Here is a 22,226-nt window from a genome sequence, read left to right as displayed (position 1 = left end):
TGCGTAAGGAAAATGGTGTGAAACAAATGGAATCTCCAAAAATGCTGCTAAATGAGATTATTTTGATTTCTCCATCAGTCAGACATCACCATCCCAACACTTCTTTCATCTGGCGTACTCGCTGGACTGTCATTGGTCTTTGAATTCTGTTATCAAACTGGAAGAAGATGGCATTGTTCTAAACTCATCAAATTTCTCCTAAACCTCCAAAATCAGTTTCTCAATCAATTTGAGATGAGAAATAGGCCATGCAGTTGCTGAGATGCGTAACACTAAGTTTAAATTATTTGCTTACAAGGTTGAGGCGTTTGAAGAGGTGAGTCACATACTCACGGATTGGTCTGCCAAGTAAAATCTCAGCTCCCAGAATCTTGTATAGTGAAAGCTGAGCCAGTGAGTTGTAGCAGTAGTCTGGCTTGCCACTCATCACTCATTCACATATTGTTGTAACCCTAGACTGTTCTCTGTAAGGTATGGATTGATTTGAATGAACAATGGCAAAGGTCTGGCACAGCCTCCCTCACAAGTCACATGATACTTGTCTAGCAGTAGTACCTTTATTTGTCAAAGGCAGGCTGCTCTGTTGCTGTAATGCACTGTCAAATAGCTGCCCAGTGTCCAGTTTCAGCAGGTGCATGGTTGCATGGCGATTTACTGCTCCTGTAGAGCCCGAGTTTAACCCTGGCCTCGTCTCTTCTCTGCAGATGACATGGAGGCCATTCCAGTCAAGCAATTCATCAAACACATCTCTGAACTCTACTCAAATAACCAACGTGGATTCTCGGAAGACTTTGAGGTAAGCAGTGAAGTCTTGTATGTGCAAACCAAACACGATGTAAACATGCTGCAATCTTTACTGCAATCAGTATGCTGGCCAGCTCTTCATCTCCTGGTCCTTTCTGTTTCAGACTACACCAGTCCTCCATATGATTCAAAATGCAAGCACTTGTAAAATACATTGTGAGAACTTGTAGAACATAAATCTGAACTTGTATGCTACAGCTTTTCACTTGTATAAAATATTCACACACATGTGAGCAAAGTTTTAAGTCATGGAAAGGGAAAGAAAAAGTCCAAGAGCTTGTAGAAAAAAAATCTGAACTTGTATGTTGAAATCTTTTCTCAGAAAATGTGAAGTCGGAGGGGAAAATAAAGACAAATGTGTAGATTGATTTTACATAAACACAATGAAAGCTGCAAACTTGTAATGCATCTTTTATTCATATTATGATTTTTTTACTTGAGTTTGTTTTTTTCAGCACAACTCAGCGATTACAGCCTCTTGAATCGGTCTCTGCAACTTCACACATGTGACATCACAAAGTGGCGAATGTGCTCAACATACAAGTTCAGATTTTTGTTCTACAAGTTCTCTCATCGTCTTCTACAAGCTCTTGCATTTTGCACCATATTGGCCTTCATACCTTGTGTTGATTTTTAGGAACACACCTGCACATGAACACACACGCTATCAGATACTGACGGCCAGGTTATGATAAACTTAAAGAATGTGCAAGAGCAGGTTACCTGCACAGATCCTGGCACAGTCCACTGTGTCAGCTCAGAAGTAGAGTTATCGCATTCCCGTTGTAGTTTTAAAGCTCTTACTAGTGTATTGTTCACAGTACATCAGTATGTAAAATGGAGAAAAGTCAGAAGTAGCACATCACTAGAACATATTGTTTAAAAGAGAAAAGAGATCCAAGGCATTCTTCTTGCAAAGCCTTTATTCAAATGGCTATTTCATATCGAAATTGTAGTACATTGAAATAGCAATTTAAATAAAGTTTTTTTTACATTTTTTGAATGAAAAGCACCTTGGACCTTTTTTCTCTCTTTTGAACATTTGTGTTCCCCTTCAAAAGGGCACCTTCATGACTCGCTTTGAGCTTCCGAGCACTTCATTTTTTCCTTCTAAAAGATATATTGTTTAGTCGTCATTTATCAGAAGTGTTACCATATGTATCTTGTGTATGAGCTTTATGCTGTCTAAACACACTCCCACACTACATATAATATTTGAAGCAGAGATAGTAAGCGATAATGAAGACAAAACAGGCTGCATCCTGAATAACTATGGTTATCACAGAGAAAATGAGCAGGACGTTTCAGTGATGGGCAATTTTGTTTAATTATAACCCTTGCGTGCATCATCACACCAGCCAAAGCTCCCTCTGCAACTGTGATCTGTGACAATATCTTGCTCTTTTCTGTTTTTTCCATCGTCACTCGTCACCTTGTTTCCAGCTTTTCCTCCACTCTCTCTGCATTGCTGGGCCATGCTATTCCCAGAAAGAGAAAATTGGGTGGACTGCGCCAGACCCTCTGAATAAGTAACTTAATAGTTACACTTCCAATGTAATCCCTCCCCTTCTCCCACAGGAAAGTGCTTTAGGAAGGGAGCCCCTTACCAAATGAAATGATCCTCCTCCCACATCCCTGCTGCCCCAGTTTCTCCTGCTTTGACAGAGTGGAGTCAGGGAGGCTGAGGGCATCAATCATCACGATTTAGTCTAAACTACATAATGGCATTGTTGTAACCCAGCCAGATGAACAAAAGAATCCGTAAATGCTCCAGAAATCGAAATAAATACTTCAAACATGCTGGGTGTAAAAGTTATTATGGCTAAAGATAGGTGACAAATTAAAGAAAAAGTCTCAGTCGGCAGATATCAACCAGGTGGAACACCTATTGGAGATGTTGCCGCAACATGTTACACGTGTCTATACCGAGGTTACTACAGTTTAGCATTTTTCATTAGTTTTTTATTTTATTTAATTTTGACTTTGTTTTCAAATTCAGTTGAGTTTTAATTAGTTTTAAAAGCAGGTTTGCTAGTTTATTTTGTATTTTTCGAAAATGATTAGTTTTAGTTTAGTTTTTATTAGTTTTAGTGTTAGTCGTAGTCTTTTGTGTAATATGGGTTATTTGTCAGGGGCAAGATTCAAAAAGTATTCAAACAGTATTGTGTAATAACTCAACAAAAACATACAATTTTAGAAATATGTATTCACAATGGATTCAACGATAAAACCAGGACATAAAATGTAAATATAATGAGCACAAATATGTAAACAATCTACACAAGACGCCACAGTAAGTGCAAAATGTGTAAGTGACGTGTGCCAGGGAAAAAAACTAACTAGCCAACAGACTAAAGAAGACATACGTGAACAGGTGTTTTGAACTTTGGTTCGAGTAAAATGGTGAACTTTTTGAAGTCAATCGACTCACACAGTTGTGTAGACATCCCAGTATCAACACACATATAGGGCCCTATTTTAACGATCTGAAACGCAAGTATGAAACGCAAAACGCAAGTAGCTTTGTGGGCGGATCTCGGGCGCTGTTGCTATTTTACCGGCGGGATAAATGACTCTTGCGCCCGACGCAAATCTAAAATGGGTTGGTCTGAAGTAGCTAGGTGTGGTTTGGGCGTAACGTGCAATAAACCAATCAGAGCGTCATCTCACATTCCCTTTAAGAGCAGGGCGCTTGTTCCATGGCAGATTGCTATTATGACGGCGGATTTGCCTGGCGCACGCCAGCGGGAGCTGCCGATGCGAGATGCGGCAAAGTAATAAATGCCCGTCTTGATCGGGTACGTCTCCTCAAGTCTGGAGAGGATTGCTGCAGCAATGGAGCGTGGGCCTCCAAACGCACCACCTACACCTGTTGTGCCCCTTCCTCCTCCCCCCCCCACTCCATCTCCGTCCACCCGCTCCACCAGGAGCGCATCGCGCATTACTCCCGGACCAGATCCCGCCGTAGTTCAACATCACGTCTCCTTAAGTCCTCTAATATTTCCTCATTTATGTCATCAACACATCCATGATTCATGGAAATGTGTAAAACACAACAAGCCACAAAGAATGCTGCGACTTTTTGAGGACTGGACTGTAAAGTGCCTCCTGATCTATCCAAACACATGAAGCGCATTTTCAGTAATATTTTCCTTTGTAATTATGTATGGTTTTCAAAAATGGGAACTGCTGTAGATGAGAGAAGTGTATGCGCGTTGTGCACACGCTACATTATGGCCAAGCATGCGCCCCTAAAATAGCATCTGAATAAGGCGCTACTGACTTTAGACCAGGTTTTTCCTGGTCAGTGGCGGAATTGTTTTCTGAAACTGCAGAATAGCACAAAGTAACGTTTGCGCCGGAACACGCCTCCTCTTTTCGCTGAACCGCCCCCAGGAGCGCAAATATATTCCCTAATTTACCGACGTGCGTCTGTGGAGGGAAAAGTCCGCTGTGCGTCGGGTGCAAAATAGGAATGATACATGCGTCGGTGTACAAAGGCAATTGCGCTGAGTGCAAGATAGGGCCCATTACCCCACGCTTCCTCCCGCTTATGGTGTGCCTGCGTATTTACTAACCAGCAGCTATCGGGTCGCCGGTGAAAGCACTCCTGTAGTGTTCTCTGTCCTTCGGTTGTCTCCGTCATGCTGCCTGGCCCTGTACCCATACGTCCACGCCATTTTCCCGGCTTAGCTTCTGTTTCTCCTTTACCTTGTTAAGGTAAGCTAGGTTAGCCTCCTTGTGCGCGCTTCTCAAATGTTCTTTCAAATTCGTGGGATCTTTCCCTTTAATAAATTGTCCATGTATTTTACCACCTTCCAGTTCAAGGCACACATAGGTCATAATCAAATAGGATGCTTTCTCCAAACTTTCGGTAACACCATGACGCCATGGATTATGCTGTAATCAATTTGACATCGAATGTCGGAATTTATGGTTTCCCAGTCGGAAACTGTATGTCTATGGTAATGGTCGGAAATGTCAACTCTGAAAGATATATTTGCTCTATGAAGGACATTGACAAAGACAAAAACTAAGGACATTTACTCTATCATTTTATTTTAGTTGGTTTTACAAACAGACATTACAGTTTAATTAGTTATTGGATTTTTTGTAATGCCTCGTTTTTATTTTTATTTCAGTTAACGAGAATGTTTTTTCCCCACCAAGTTTTCGGTATTTTGTTCGTTTTTGTTAACGATTATAACCTTGGTGGTATATAGGTGGTGTTTCAGGAGTTTTTTTAAAATGTCCAGGGATGTAGCATTGCGGATATCTGCAGGGAGGGTGTCCCAGAGGGATGGGTCTGCAACACTTAAGGCTCTGTCTCCAAAGGTACAGAGTCTGGTGTGGGGAAAGGAGAACAGGCCAGCATCTGAGGACCGCAGGTTTCGGGGTGGGGTGTATGGATGGAGGAGGTGGAGATGTACAGTGGGGCCAGGGCATGGAGGGTTTTGTAGTTATATTTCATGCCAGACTTAATTGGGAGCCAGTGAAGGTGGATGAGGGTTGGGCTGATGTGCTGCCAGGTCTTGGTGTGGGTGAGGACCCTGGCGGCAGAGTTGTGGACATACTGGAGCCTGTCTAGGGTTTTGCTGGGGACCCCAGACAGGACTCCATTGCAGTAGTCCAAACGGGAGGTAATGAACGCATGAATGAGGGTTTCTACCACGGAGTCAGAGAGTGATGGCCGGAGTCTGGAAATGTTTTTAAGATGAAAAAACGAGTATGGAAAGAGAGGGTGGAGTCTAGGATTACACCAAGGTTACGGACCTCAGAGGATGGGCAGATGGCGCACCCGTCAACATCCAGGATGAGATCTCCAACCTTCTGAAGCAGCACCTTGGGGGCCACAACCAAGAGCTCTGTTTTATTGCTGTTCAGTTTGAGTAGGTTGGTTGACATTACAGTAGTACAGTCTACTGAAGATAAAAGCATGGACAAGTTTTTCCAAATCCTGCTGAGACATAAGTCCTTTAACCTTTAATATTTTCTTAAGGTGATAGTAGTGTGACTTTGTAATTGCCTAATGTGTTAGTCGAAATTCAGGTCTGAGTCCATGACTACCACACCAAGATTTCTAGCTTTGGACACTATGTTCGCTTGGTCCAACAAGTCCTCTACCGCTGGAAAACTTTGAAAAAATCCTATTTTGCACTTTGCAATATTCACTTTCATTAGCCATGTAAACAGCTTAGTTGGAATATTGTTTTTTCGGTTTAAGAGCAAACATCGGAATAGCGTGTGCATGTAAACATAGTCACTGTCAGCCTGAAAGTACAAGAAAAGTATATGCACCACATTGAACTGCAGCCCAAACCCAAGTTACATCAGTTCACTACAGAAGGGAGCTAACATCAACCATCCCTTCTGTTCTAGGATAGCAACAGAAAAGGGATGTGTTTATGTGTGAATGTGATTGAGTTTAACTGTCTGCACATATAGCCTATGTGTATCTGTGTCAGTTTGTGTACCATCTGTTGATCACATCACCTGTCTGTGTGAAATCATATGCAGTCATATCTCATCCTATCATACCTGCAACCTGATCTGCTCACACATACTCACCATGAAGCTCGCTACACCCAAAATAAATCCCATTCCCAATTACTATGATGAATCAATGTTTCGTAGTGCTAAAACAGGGTGGTGTGCCTGTAAAGCTCCAGAGGAAATGAGGCCCAGGGGTCAGAGCCAAATCCAGCGCCTGCCTTCCCTGTTGGCCGTGCTGAGCTAGCAGCCAACAGCTGTTTGCTTGGCAGGAACTTGACATTAAACACTGACATATATTCACAGGCTGCTAAGCCCAGAATGGCAATCTGTCATTCTTTAGGACTGTAAGCAAGGAAAATAATTATGAGAATAAATATAGGAAGTAAACAACAAAAAGATCTCCAGGGTGAATCCTGTTTTTCATTTTCAGTAGTTAAGCACGAGTCATGTCACCATAGCTGTTACTTTCCAACATGGTGAACCATGCCCTCAGGTTGATAAAATAAATGACTATGCCAAGCAAGGGATGTATCTTATTTAAGCACAAGGAAAGGAAAGGAAAGGAACACTTGCTATAGCCAAAAAGAAAAAAGAAAAGACAAAGAGGGAACGAGGTGCTGTGGAAGTAGAAATCGGCCCGAACAGGTAGAACTACACTCTAAGAAATAAATCCGTAAAATCACAGAAAAAGTTCTGGCAGCTCATTACCCGGACTTTGCCCCGTAATTAAAAATATTTTATTTTGTGTGTAGCTACAGTAAAAAATTGGTTAGGCCTATATAAAACATTCTCTCATACAAAGCTGCTCAGTTAGAAACTTCTAAAAATGTTGAAAGATCTTCAAAAATGTCCAAAAAGCGCAACACGCGTCAGAAAATATGACAAAGCGGACTTTCTTTAATCTCCCAAAACCAACCTTGGTGGTCAAAAAAAGTTGGCAGAGCACAAATTATGCAATTCGAAATGTAAAAAAAAAATAAATATGACTGTGAATCACGTTCTATGGACAATTTCTGTTAAAATACACGGTCATACAACTGTTAATACACAGATATTTCTTAGAGCGTAGAGGAGCAGCTTGTGTGCAAGAGACGTGGACAGTTATGGCAGCAGCGTGTGGTGGATGTGAGATACGGAAAAGTACAGTATGGATCAACAACAAAAAAAAAAAACATACGGTGTGTGGCAAATTATGGGAAGTAATTTCGTACATTTTATTGTTAAAATGGAGAAACCAGCACTAGTTGAAATTCCCTTGACATATGAGAGTTTTTGCAAATGAACCCTTCTTTTCTTTACAAAATCTACTGCACACTTCTTATCTGCTTTTTCCATCACTGTATATGATTTATCAAATGCTGCATTCATACCATGTCAAAACAATTGTGAGCAATCGACTGGGAAGCAGGGCGTTAAGTCTAAAGTGCAGGTAGCAGCCCATTGTTCACTACACCGCACAGTACAAATGTGTTGCTAGATCAAAGTTCATGGGGTCATAAAAAAGGGTGTTAGTCCTCTGCAGAGCAGGAATATGTTCACTAAATGTCACGGCATTTAGATTAAAACATCATGTCCATTAGATTTAGGCATTCCTTGCATACAAGTTCAATTGATGCAATGGTTACTTCACAAAAGGTTAGGGGGTCACCAAAAACATTAGGGTTTATCCTCTGGGGACATCCACAGTACATTTTCTGTGAATGCAACCAGTCATTTAGAGCTGTAAAGATTATTCACTTATTTGACAACTATTCGACTAATTGGCAGCTATTTTGATAATTGAATAATCAATTTGAGTAAAGTAAGATTTAAGTAATTAAAAATTCTCAGATTCCAGCTTGTTAAATGTGAATATTTTCTAGTTTCTGTCAGGCGGGGCAAACAGGGAACTCAGGATGCAGGACTCAGACATGCAGCAACATTCAAACAAAGTATTTATTGTACACACGGTACAAAACAAAACAGGCAACAGTCTCCAAAAAACACTGGCAGCCAGAACAAAAAGGTAAATGTAGCGATGGTATCCAAAAAACGCTTACACAGACTCAGGTCAAAAACAGGCAGAGGAACAGAAACACTTACAAACTCACTGGGAAAAATTCTGGAACGCTAAACTCAAACGGATTAGACGAACTGGCAGAGAGCAGAGAGGGAGGGAGTGACTATATACACCTGAGGGGGGAGGGAAGACAATTAGACACAGGTGCAAGACATTAGGGCTGGGAAGGTGATCACACAAGGCGGGAAGGCAGACAAAGACCGGAAAGAAAGTGACCTGCAACACAAACACACGGTGGATTTCAAAATAAAACAGGAAGTGAGCAAAGTAAGTGGATGTGAAAGAAAACTGAAAACATGACCTATCGGGAGCTGGGCATGACAGTTGCTTCTCTCCTCTGTGACAGTAAACTGAATGTTTTGAGTTGTGGACAAAACAAGACATTTAAGGATGTCATCTTGGGCTTTGGGAAACACTGATCCACATTTTTCACCATTTTCTGACATTTTAGACACCCAACAATTAATCCATTCATCCAGGAAAAAAATCGTTATTTGCAGCCCAACAGTAACTTTTTAAGATTCCTTTCCATACACCAAAGCATACAGACATATCGGAATGACGTGTGGGTGTATATGTGTGTATGTGTATGTGTGTCTGTGTGTGTGTGTATATGTGTGTGTGTGTCCTTCCAGGAGGTTCAGCGGTGCACTGCCGATATGAAGATCACGTCCGAGCACTCCAACCACCCTGACAACAAGCACAAGAACAGATACATCAACATAGTGGCCTGTGAGTACACTCTCTATAGCACACCCATGATGCATATCCTGTCCTATGTCCTTCATATAGTACCTATAAAACATACTGTATTGAACATGTATATTATAACTGTCAAAAACATTGTTTACTCAGTTACTTTCAGAATCAAAGTGTCTGTACTTCTTTAACATAATCCATATTTGTGCAGGTATGTCTCCACAGAAACCAGACACTACTACTCCGGCATACTGAGAAACACAGAGAGCTTTCCCTGGTGGTGATAGGTTTAGAAAGGGCTTGATTGTAACGGACGTTCATTTAGTTCTGCACTCTAGCTTTATGATTTTGGTGTTGAAAAGTTGTTTCCTCTTCAAAATAAGACACCTTTCACTGTAGTTCACTATAAAGGAGGGCTTCCAGCAAGGACTGCTGAGGAAATGCTTCCAAGAGTAGAAAGTGAAGAGAGAAAAAAAAAAAACAGAAGTCAAGGAATTAACAATTAGTGTTCTTCCTCTGGAGAGCATGAATGTACTCGGTAAATGTCAAGGTACTAAGCCATGCAGGATCCTAAGTGCAATTGGAAGCATTTGTGTTAGGATGGTTCTAAATGAAATGCAGCTGGATCACCCAGATTTGTAGGGTTCCTCTTCCTCCTCTGGGATCATGAATATTAAAAGCAAATTGGCCATCTGGTCATCTGTTACCTTGTTGATGATTTTTTCCAATTGGTGGCATGAAAGCAAAGGTCATATAATTGCCCAATAAATAGATTAAGATTCCCCGGGAATTGTCAATGTCCAAAGTAAATGTCATGTCACCCATTCGATTTTAAGATATGTACTTTTGAATGTTTGTTCCAGATATCTATCTAGTTCAATAAAATCATTAGCGGACCTCAAATAGTCATTTCCCTGAGCAGGCAGTGGATCTTTTAGTGCCGAGGCCAACATTTGTCTGGCGATTTCTGTTACGTTTAGAGCCCAGTTTGTCTGAAGTTGAAGACCAACCAACTGGGCTCCACCACGAGCCAAGCAAAAACGTACCACTTACCTCTAGTCCCAAAAGCACCACACACATGCTTGGCGCTTGCCTACATCGATCTGTAATAAATATTCCACGTGTCATACAACCATTTGCTGTGTTGAAAGCAGCTCAGCCTTGTGTTTATTAGAGCGCATGCAGTAGCAAAGGGCAGGTACCATGCTGTTTAGCTGTCTGTAAAAAGCTACACAACCCAGTTTGACCATTATTTCAACCACAAAGATTAATGTGCTTCTTGGTTGGGAGCGATGCCTTGGCAGCGCACCAAGATAGCAGAATAACTGAACATGGACAGCACCGTGTTAGGGTTAGAGGGGAGGTTAGCTTTTGCCGTGGTTTCAGTCACACAGACACGCTCCCTGTTTGACTGATCTGTGATTTCTCCTCAGATGACCACAGCAGGGTGAAGCTCAGGCCGCTGGCTGGGAAGGACTCCAAACACACCGACTACATTAATGCCAACTATGTGGATGTGAGTGCATCCACTGGGATATCTCAAACACTGATCTGTGTGCTTGTATGATGACATGAATCATTTTCGAGATGATGACTGCAAGAACTAATACAAGACGATAAAGAATCTAGAGATATATTTTCGTCATTATGTCAAGTTTTGGAAGAATTTGGATTGTAATACTTAAAGAGCTCCTATTATACTTTTCAAATTCTGAACCAATCAGCTTTTAGATCAGCTGAGAGCAAGGCGTTTCCTAGCATGCCCTGGGTCCGCCTGGGTCTTGCAGTCAGTGAAAAGCAACTGCGCTGCCTGCCTCTCAAAACTGCGGCCGCCTTGATCCAGTGAGGTCATCATTGCCTATGTGTGCATGACGTCAGAGCAAGTCGGGATCAAGTCGGACACAAATCTTCCCAGCATGCATTGGGCGGCGATCGCCGGTGATCGATTCTGCCCATGCCTGGCTCATCGCGAACAAGCCTAATGTCTGAGCTCTTGGCCCGCCTTCCTGAAAAACCCAGTCTGCTCTGACTGGTCAGCTGGCCCACTCTGTTGTGATTGGTCAACCAAATTCAAACAAGCTACTGGGCGGGCTGTGCTTGCTCAGGCAGCACCTATGGGCAGCACAAACTGGGCTGGCTTTGTCAGTCACTGACATCACTAATGGAGGAATTTCAAACAGGAATTTGGGCGAGGCGTTTCAGGCAGTTGAGAAAAAGTGCTGTCTGTGCTTGGAGTGAAATGTGTTTTTTGTACTTTATACATCTATTATATACATAGGAAACTATATAACACACTGAAATCCAGACAAAGCATAACAGTGGCTGTTTAATGATGTAATTTCTATATGCCACTTCTTGCCAAACTAATAGTCTGACTCATTCATCCATTAGGGTTATAATAAGCCCAAAGCTTACATCGCAGCCCAGGGACCTCTCAAGTCCACCTTTGAGGACTTTTGGCGGATGGTTTGGGAGCAAAACACCTGCATCATCGTCATGATCACCAACTTAGTGGAGAAAGGCCGGGTATGTTCCGACTCTCACACACTCGGCGAGTTACATTTATTTTTTTCTAAACTGTGAGGTTATTACTGCTGAGGATAACACAGTTGCCTCATATTGTGGCAGGGACTCATCAATCCACAGCAGACATTTAGACTTGTCAAACACAATGCGACTAACAAAATGAACAATGACTAATGGCTAAATTAGATTTAGATGAGCCAATTCCCGAACCCTGGTGGCTCACAAAGCCAACAATTATGTTATCCGTTAACACCTACGCTTTTCCTGCTATGGCTAGTAAATCCGTCCACTGCGAGGAAGGCCTATGTCCCTGTGGCGTCCTGGTGCTAGAGCTGATCATACACATGTCCAAGGTTTATGGAAGCTGCGTCTTTTATCTGAGTGAATGAACAATTATTGGACGAGTCTTGTACTGTGACAGAGCATTATATTTATAAAAGTATTTATCATTCCTCTGGAGGTATATAAAGTGGTAGGCTGTTCTCAGTAAAGTATAGAAAAGCAGCAGCTGCCACATGCTAGTGTATTTGTACCTCAAATGAAAAGGTAGAGGGTCAGGGTTTTTTATACATCAGGTCATCAAGATTATTTCATTTACTTATTCTCATTTTGGTACCCTACTGGCTGTGTTCAGCCCTGGAAAAAATACCTTGCCACAAAAACACTAGAGACCATATTCTGATGGGATGACACCAGCCACAATGCCAAATTAGACCAGGAGCGTGAAGTAGCTTCCCTACTTCCTTCCCCACGTGACTTCTGGCGCCATTGCTTTTACCACACCCATCTTCAAACTCAGCCTTTATTTTGATCTAAAATATACACGGTTGTCGCGGTGACAGAATCTGTCCACAGACAGACAGAAATATTAACACCTGACAAAGTAGGTAGTTCCCGCTACAGTAGGTGTCTCCGGGACCACATTTTGCCATGGTGAGGTTTCCTGCTAACCTGACTCCGCCAGATGGATTGCTTCGCATTTGCTCGGCATATCCATCTGGGAACTTACCGTTGGAGAACTTTTGGGGGGCGAAAAGGGGCGAAAATACTGGTTAGCTGATTGGATAAACAATCTGTCTATCACCACCTATGTTGGTGATAGACGGGCCAAATCAACCAATCAGATCAACGAAGCATATGAAAATACAACCACAAGCCAGGCTACCCCTGCTGCTGCAGGCAAAGCATAGCTCGTTATCTCAGCAAGCAAGCAACATGTCGGTAAAGGATATTTGCTGTTTGTGTAACGAGAATTTACGAATAAAAGGCACCATTTCAGGTTCCTGGTCCATATTCCAAAAGAAGGATCCAAGAGAAAAAAGCATTAGCGAGCGGCTAACAGAATTAGGGCTACCGCTGTCTGAAAATACTGGTTAGCTGATTGGATAAACCATCTGTCTATCACCACCTATGTTGGTGATAGACGCTTCTCGTTGCGTCATACCTAAACCCGCCTCAAAACCAATGCTGATTGGTCGGTCGTTTGGCGAACGGCTCCAAATTTTCTCTATCTCAAGATGCCAGACTGATCTGCGAGTGGAAAACTGGAGCTCGCGAGATCAGGACGCTCTCACGAGGCTAGTTTCCTGCAACAAATACTGGTAAAATTGACACACTTTACACAATTTGTTGACAATAATTTTATCTGATTTGTGTGTCTGTGTGTTTGTGTGTGTGTTCTACAGAGAAAGTGTGACCAGTACTGGCCAACAGAGAACAGTGAAGAGTACGGCAACATGGTAGTCACACTGAAAAGCACTAAAGTTCACGCCTGCTACACTGTCCGCCGCTTCACATTGAGCAACACCAAAGTCAAAAAGGTGAGAAGAAGAGAAAAAGTGGCACAGCAAGGTAAAGCTGTTTACCTTGATGAGGTGTTATGCTAATCACAAACCACAGTAACAGCCTGTCGCCTGTCCAACACACATTGAGGTATTTCTTATTATTCATGTAACCCCCGCACACTGAATATGTGTAACGTACAAAGCATTCCTGTGCATTATGTTTCCCTTTGTACTATTCCTCCCTGCAATATTTAAAACTGATCTGCTGACCAGAAAAGGCACAATATGTTCATATCTGGTTGATTAAACCCATTTTTATTGAAGAATAACATCCGTAATGAAGCGCCAATATCTTTAAGACAAACAAATTGTATTTCCAATACCTTTATTCACAATAAAATAATCCTTCTGTTCCTCCAGTGGAAAGCTTTTCATGTGAAGCAGTAACAGCAGGAAATGTTCGTTCTGCATCAGCAGTCAATTTGCACGGTTCCAATGCGGCTGAAAACCACCAGTAAATAAGGATGATATGTGAATGTACAAACAGGAACACAAACAGGAGAGAAACCACAGAGATTCAGTACTGAGGGCTAAACACTGGCTGTACAGACAGGGAAGAGAGTATCGCAGGTTGACCATGGTTGACCCTCCTCTCCTTTCCTTCCTCTCTTCCACCTAGGGTGGGAAGGGGAACCCTAAAGCACGGGCCCAGAGTGAACGGACGGTGCTCCAGTATCATTACACCCAGTGGCCCGACATGGGTGTCCCTGAGTACACCCTGCCCGTCCTCACCTTTGTCCGCAGGTCCTCAGCCGCCCAAATGCCTGACATGGGCCCCATGCTTGTCCACTGCAGGTAAATGTCTCTACACTGCTTTCACTTCACAGGAACTTCCCTAATCACTCTGCCCCCCCCCCATCCATCTTTCAGATACATTCGTTACTGTGTTGTCATTGTACACATGAACTGTTCATAGTGAGTGTGCTCATTCTGCATATGTCAATTTGGCTTCATTCATTTTTGTACACTTGGATTATATTAAAGGTCTTTTTGGATTATTGTAAAACAAATGCATCAATTTCATCCTTTGTGTGTTTGTAAAGAATGCACTCTTTGTTCTGCCCCAACAAATGCCACAATCTTTTTCAATTCTTTGTGTTTTTTGGCAGAGATATTACAAATGAACTTCACACCTTTCCCGTTGTGCTTTTTTTACACTCACATCTGCTTTCACCAGAACTGCATATCTAAGGCTACATCTACTGTACACTACTACATTTTGGTTCAAAAACTAATACCTTTCGCTACATTTACACACCTTGCGTCCACACTACTACTACTATTTTCCCAGCCCTTTGTAAACACTGCTGCCCCCGTTTTGGTTGGAAAACTCTGGGGTTGCTTTGTAGCATGGATGGGCACAAACAGAGGCCTTTGGAAACGGAGACGCACGTCAGTCAGTCTTATCGGTTAGGTACGCTTACATACCTTTCAGGAACAGTTCCACCTCGTCGTCACTCCAAGCTAATAAATCCCTGCTCTTACTTTTCACCATTGTTGTTTTTTCTCCAAAGTATTTTCAACCTCTACATCCATGATTTCTAACCGCGGAATAACGTCAAACGACAATCTGCTTCCTCTTTACACCGGCATGTGCATGCCCAGTGTGTGTGAATGATCATGTGATACACGTTGTCCAAGACATTCTCAATAGAGCTCAACAGTGACCGCCCACTTTTTTTACGGCTCTGACTCGGGAAGTGTTTTTCCCCATTCAACTGTTTCATTGACGTTTTGAAAATTGCTCATATATAGAGTTTTAAGTCTAGAATCAAGCCAACCAGCTACAAGATGAATAGTGAGCATAACACATTTGATTCGGCGCAAAAAAAAAAACATTTTGAAAATGGAAAAAAAGGCAAAGGTACAAGAACGTGTACAGAAACTATCATAGACTTCAATGGCAGAAGCTCGCTCGCGGTTTCGCGGGTACGGTAAACGTTTCTATGGTAACAGCGAGTTGGACCAATCAGAGACGTTACTGTTACGCTTAGGATTGAGGGGAGTGTAGTTTTTCTCCATAAGATCGCGAATAAAACATGTTTTTCTTAAAAGAAGGTTGATTTCATACGCACTTCTAGCTTCTACAGGAGCAGAAGGAGCCTTCGTTTCACAACCACGTAGCTCGGGGTCAGTCTACCTCGGATGGTTTAGACATTATGACTGATATTCTAAATCCTTATGGAGAAAATCAGTGGGATTTTTACTTCCGGAGTCGGCTGTGGGCGGGACTGTTGAGGTCTATTCCCATCGCGTCAAAAAGGGACGTTTGGTCAGGTGCCTTTGGCATTTGTTACTGATGCAAAAAGTCTCCTTTAGTGTCATATTTAGATGCGCACGGTCGGGACTCTTGGCGTCACTTTTTGACGCTCTGGGTCAGGACGTACGTTTAACTGACATGCGGCACAAGAAGGGGACAATTAGGTTCAGGGAAAGATGGTGGGTGGGGGTACAAAATGTACGTTTCAGTGAGACGCAGGACAAGAATGGGACACAAACCCCGGTCTCCTGGGTGAAAATCCTGTGTTGTTTGACCCATCAACCACCAGGGAAAATATCATTAGCTGTCACTTTACCCTCCGTGCGACAAAATTGCTGTCGTGAACGTTATGACTAATCCTTATGAAGATTTTCGGTCTTTCATACTGCGCCGCGGTCGAGCTGCTGCTCTGCCCGGTGCGTTCCATACAGACGCTAAAGGGGGATTTTTGAGTGGGTATCTGACACTGAGAGACACTGACCAAGCGTCCGTATTTAACGAGTTGGGAGTGACGTGTTAATATGGATGCAGATTAGTTCTGCTACCGGAGCTAAAACTCTTTTAGAGATTGTTCTTTTCCCTCAAAACTCTGCTTAAAAATGAAAACAGTGTAGATGTGGCCTACGCAGCATCACTGAACCTGCTGTCATAGTTGCCAGCTTGTATTTAAGGGCATTTTACAGTAAGGTAGGCAGGTAAATGACTGGTAATTGTGCACTGACTGTGGCCCCTGGGGGGGAGAACGAGGACGAAGCTCTCAGCTATCATCTGCGCTGTGATCATAGATAATAACGTGTCACAGTGGCTCGCCGCTGTGGCTGCAGACACACCACTCATTACTAGCATTTTGTACTGGCACACACACACACACACACACACACACACACACACACACACACACACACACACACACACACACACACACACACACACACACACACACACACACACACACACACACACACACACACAGAGAGATGTCCTCCCACTCATTATGCAACAAACAGAGCACACAGAGACACACTCTCATTCACCCTACTGCCCTGCTGCATTAAAGCAACAGGGCATTTAAAGTCCTGGATTTGTAAGGACAGTATAAGTGTTAACTGGATCTGTGGCCATGCTGTCAACTTATTGCCATGTAGACACTGTTCAGCAACACTCTGTTCTTTTGGCTATATTTTCTTCTTTTCCTCGATGGATTGATCAGTAAAAAAAAAAAAAACACATGCCATCACTTATGGGGAAAGCTTCCAAATATGAAATACTATTCCTTTTGAATGTGAGAGTGCAGACGCTAACATGGCTACCATTGCAGTAAAAGGGCATGTCATAAGTGGACTTTTGTTATGGTCATCGTTTATTCACAGTTATGTCACATATGAATGACAACACTTTGAAATGCAGTCACAGTCTGTGACAGGATAATAACATGCATGCAAGTGACGGAAGCTGCCAAAACTGAGGCATACAGCTTTAAAGAGAATGTCGTCAAAACATAAATTAGACAATTCTGTCCTAACCTGCTCCTGGGCGAAAACTACTCCACGACCGTCTACTGCGGGTAGATATTCTAAATAGTTTTTCCCAGGGTACAGCAGTGGGCGAGGATCTTCGGCTCTGCCTAGTCAGTCCTCGAGGAAATGTGAAGTACTGTGAGGGGAATATTCAACATTCAAGTGTTTTTTTTTAAATATATTTTTATGATTATAAAACTACAATTTGTTGTGTACTTCAATGCCCATTCTTCATCTTGGATCTGCCATGATATGTAGTTAAAATTAAAAATTTTATACATGGGTAACTGTACTATTTCTCTGCTAATACCTTACACCGTAACTTCATATTTTGTCCATGCTAATGTTATCCATACTGTGAAATGTTTGTTACATTAAACTAAATCCCTCCAAGTTCAGCACTCTTTAGGAGAACGTGAAGTCAAAAGTGGTTGAGCCGTTTGCTCAACTTGTTTGGAGATTTTTTTGCACAAGGGCACAAGGCTTATTTAAATCTGGTTTTATCTGCTCTGCTGTCCTAATCCAAAGTTCTGTGCATCTGCCACTGTGCACTCATAAGATAAGATGAGATCAAACTGTATCGTCTGTTCACACAGAAAATGTTCTCACATCATCTGCTTTAACAGTCAACAGATTGAAAATTAGCTGGCTGGCTAACACTGGCACATTTACAGAAATGTTAATTAATGTGCGTTGTCCTTTATAAATAAATAAAACTAAACACACACACACACACACACACACACACACACACACACACACACACACACACACACACACACACACACACACACACACACCTCAAATCCAAACATGTATATATTATATATATTTATGATTGTCATGATTGTAGTCCCACAATGATACACATATCATCAGCATATATCTGGACTTGCACATCGATTGATTAGTGTTTTTGCTAAATTGCCGGGCTGATAATGAGTTTGCAATTTGTGAAGGACATTTTATCAGAAAGTGCATTTCTATTTTTTATTAACCAGGTTTTGCCTCTATTTAGATACATTCATACATACATAGACCCCAGACATTGTGCTATCAAATGTATCTCCACACACAAGAAACAACTAATAAAAATGTAAAGGATTTTAGTTTTAAACCACCCGAGGCAGAAAACGGCTGCTGCAAGTACAGTTAAGATGTGTACAGCAGTGAATGAAATGCATGTCATGGGATAACACATTTAAGGTGTTGACCATGTTTGTGCAATATTGCTTGTTGATGTCTGAAACCTTAATTTCCTGACAGGCTTTCTATTGTCACCTCTTTAGTTAGTGCTTTTAAAAGTAATTCCAAATCCATTTGATTGCTAATTTCTAGAGATGCAAGTATGGAAAAAGCCTCTGATACTGCCTAAAACGCTGGTATTGGTATCTGAAAGTAGTGGAGTCAATGCACCGATCTGATACCACGTAATTTAGCCCTGAAGAAAATCTACTTTAAAGTAGTTTATTTCTGTTCTTTTTCCCGTTATGACTGACTGTCAAACTGTATAATAATTCTACAGCATTCATTGTTTGTGTTTGTTCATGTTTCAAAAAGAGCTTAAAGCTATAGTGCGTAGTTTCTGTCTCCCCAATGAGGAATTCTAAGTAATGACAACAATTTGGTCAGTGCATCCACATGACACAAGCCTTCCGTGATCGCGCTTCACCCCCAACCCCTCCTCCACACAGTTGCTAGTAGCCAAGGAGGACATGGAGGATTAAAAAAAACATGATGGACTCTTCAGAAGAGGTCATTATCTTCACTCGAGTTTTTGTGCGCAAAAGTCGCCGGACGACATTTCTTTCTGAATATAGCCATACTGAGAAATACAGAGAGAGTTGTGTGGAGCTAAAACTCTTAATTGGCTTTGTATCAACTAATTTGGCAATCGCTTGAATTTAACGGACGTTCATTATTATAAAAAAGTTACGCACTAAAGTTTTAACCTGAGCCAGGCCGCACAACAAAGATAGCAATCATATCACATCCATACAGGGATGGTATTGGATCGGTACTCGGTATCGACGATACATAAGTTCAGGTATCAGAATCGGTATTGGGAAGAAAAAAATGGTATCGGATCATCTCTACTAATTTCCCATATGTGTAGCATTCCTCTCACCTCTCTGGCTTGTGTTGTGTTGCAGTGCTGGAGTGGGTCGGACGGGGACGTACATCGTCGTAGACAGCATGCTGCAGCAGATCAAGGACAAGAGCACAGTTAACGTACTGGGCTTCCTCAAACACATACGAACCCAGCGCAACTACCTTGTCCAGACTGAGGTTTGTATGTCTCGCTGCATTTCATGTTGATTAAATTGCCTCCTCGACTCCTCCACTTGCCTCCCTTCCTCGCGTCTTAGGTCTTAGACACGAGGAAGGTACCTGGTACAACATTTAGACAAAGACAGTAGGACCGGGCAATTTATCGATATATCGATGTTGAGGCAGGCAGTCAGCGTTGCGAGTGGAGATCTGGATGCAGACTGAGAACAACAGGACAAGGCTGGGCGAGGCAAACAGGCAGATGAAGCGTGGCAGAGCTAGAAGCAAAGACAGAGAGCAAAACGGAGCCAACCGTTACCACTGTGACTACGACGACAAACTGGCGAAGAGTGGAGTGTGAGACCGGGTTAAATACTGCAGCAGGAGTAGATGGCAATCAGCGCTGAGGGCTTACAGGTGGCTGAATGAATGGAATCAGAATGGCCACGCTCAGCCTCACACAGGAACACAGAGACAACAGAGCAAGGGCAGCGGGGAAAACACACAGGAACCACTGCAGATCCTGACAATATCCACATTATTAGTGATACCACGAATACCCACAGTCAGTAGTTGTGGAGATACAATATCTTGCCTTGAACAGATCAACAAGTGGAATATTTTTTCCTCAAAGAAGTTGTCACTCAACATAGTGTTTGCTAAAGCTGGCGTAGAGAACCAAATCACACAGTCTGCCATGGACATGTGAATTGTTTTAGTGCAGTTTAAAACAAACTACTACTACTACTACATCTCCACTGTGTTTGGCCAACGCATTGTAATAACTTTAATAATATCCCCTGTCCCCCCTGTCTATGTCTCTGCTGGCAGCAGCTTCTGTTCTGCTTATCTGTTGTCAATATGTGTTCTGAATTTGGTTCTTTTTATCTCTGAAAAGAATTATTTGCTTCAAACCAAACTGCATATTCCAACTGTTTAGGAGGATGCGTGTTCAGAATGTGTGTGTGTGTGTGTGTGTGTGTGTGTGTGTGTGTGTGTGTGTGTGTGTGTGTGTGTGTGTGTGTGTGTGTGTGTGTGTGTGTGTGTGATTTTCAAAGCCTTTTCTCAGGGAGGACATTCAATTTGCTGCACGCCATGTTTCAAGTCATAAGGAAACCCCAATATGTGGTTATAACTGATACCTTGGTTCTATGGTTTTGGGCATTCCAAACACCATCTGCCATACCTACTGCTAAACATCTTGTTTGTCTTTTTTCACCGTTTGGCTGATCCAGGAGCAGTACATCTTCATCCACGATGCCTTGATGGAAGCCATTTTGGGGAAGGAGACGGAAGTGTCAGCCAACCAGCTTCACAGCTACTTCCACAGCATCACGACACCCGGACACAGCGGGCGGACACATCTGGAGAAACAGTTCAAGGTGAAGGGACGGATGGCATTTACTATTCATTCCACTTAAAAAATTAAAATTATACACAAACATAGGCTGTTTGGGGTGAGGGTGTGTCTATGTGTACTGTATGTGTATGTATGTATATTTGTCAGGCCATGTTCAGACTGGGAAAACAAATTTCCTCAGTGGACAACAAAGGCTATCAATCTATCTATCTATCTATCTATCTATCTATCTATCTATCTATCTATCCACCCACCCACCCATCCATCCACCAATCCATCCACCTACACGAAACAATGAGTCTCGTCATGAGTCAGTTTAGATCACTAGCTCATTATCAATACATACATTTTGATCACAATAAAAGATTTTAATAGTTTTAATATGTACAATTCTATCCTGACATCGAGATACAATACAAAGCATGTTTCCCCAAATAACGTATGTGTTGTGATGCCATTTAAAAGTTTGACGAAGTATAACCCACCCACTTTCTCTTCTTCTTTTGTGTTTTAGTTGGTAACACAGTGTAACGCCAGATTCGTGGAATGCTTCAACGCTCAGAAGGAGTGCAACAAAGAGAAAAATCGAAATTCCTCCGTGGTGCCGTGTAAGTGTTACACTCTAGAACCATATTACATTTGAAATGAAACTGTCTCTCCGGAAGTAATAACCAAACAGCAGAAAATAATACAATCAGCTGCATTTAGAAACCGCTGGCATTATTCAATGAATACATTTGAGTGTATCTCCAATAAAGAAGAATGGTACATAGAGATTCTTATTTCTGAATGTCAATGATGTTTCATACAGAGAGATCATTTTTTACCCATGAATAGAAAAGGAAAAGGCTGCATCACTATACATTTCAATCTCTAGACCAGGGTTCTTAAACAGGAGGCTCTGGGACCCTTAGGGGGTCCTCAGAGTCAATGCAAGGGGGCCTCCAAATTATTCTTTTTTTGAAAGTTCTTTTTATAAATTTCAAATGTCTTAACATGAATCCAACATATTATTAGCAATATAAATCCCCACTGATGATAGGCCTACTGGCCTATAGTCACTAAGGTAGCCATCAACAGACACAGCTCATCTTAGGGATTCACTTAGCCACATGTATGTTTAACATTAAACAACGTCATTGTTTTACATGCAAATTCATTTTATACAATATATGTATAGGGGGTCTCTGCTCCGTCTCTCTTTCAGTTAAGGGGTCCTTGGCTTAAACAATGTTGACGACCCCTGATTTACACAGTCACTGGCTGTTGCACACTTCTCTATATCACCAACAACTGTCTACACTCAACTACTACCAGCAAAAGGACCAATGAATGCACACTTAGTGGCCTCTTACTGTGATTGGTCTGTTCTGATAACCTGTTAAATGGCTAT

General features: G+C 42.1%; 1 protein-coding gene across 2 annotated transcripts in view; it reads left to right on the top strand.

Moving 5' to 3' along the window:
- The window catches only part of ptprga (protein tyrosine phosphatase receptor type Ga), a 538,553-nt gene that overhangs the window by 507,206 nt on the left and 9,121 nt on the right, over positions 1–22,226 (top strand). For both annotated transcript variants that reach the window (XM_039797848.1, XM_039797847.1), the window contains exons 15-23: positions 705–796; positions 8,992–9,088; positions 10,489–10,571; positions 11,447–11,581; positions 13,267–13,401; positions 14,045–14,220; positions 19,356–19,491; positions 20,709–20,855; positions 21,348–21,441. In XM_039797848.1, the coding sequence (XP_039653782.1) occupies positions 705–796; positions 8,992–9,088; positions 10,489–10,571; positions 11,447–11,581; positions 13,267–13,401; positions 14,045–14,220; positions 19,356–19,491; positions 20,709–20,855; positions 21,348–21,441 (1,095 nt within the window). The remainder of the gene's footprint in view (positions 1–704; positions 797–8,991; positions 9,089–10,488; positions 10,572–11,446; positions 11,582–13,266; positions 13,402–14,044; positions 14,221–19,355; positions 19,492–20,708; positions 20,856–21,347; positions 21,442–22,226) is intronic.

The sequence above is a fragment of the Perca fluviatilis genome, chromosome 4 (genome assembly GCF_010015445.1).
Source record: "Perca fluviatilis chromosome 4, GENO_Pfluv_1.0, whole genome shotgun sequence".
Lineage (NCBI taxonomy): Eukaryota > Metazoa > Chordata > Actinopteri > Perciformes > Percidae > Perca > Perca fluviatilis.
Note: the sequence above shows the minus strand (reverse complement) of the source record. Positions and strands in the feature narration are given on the sequence as shown.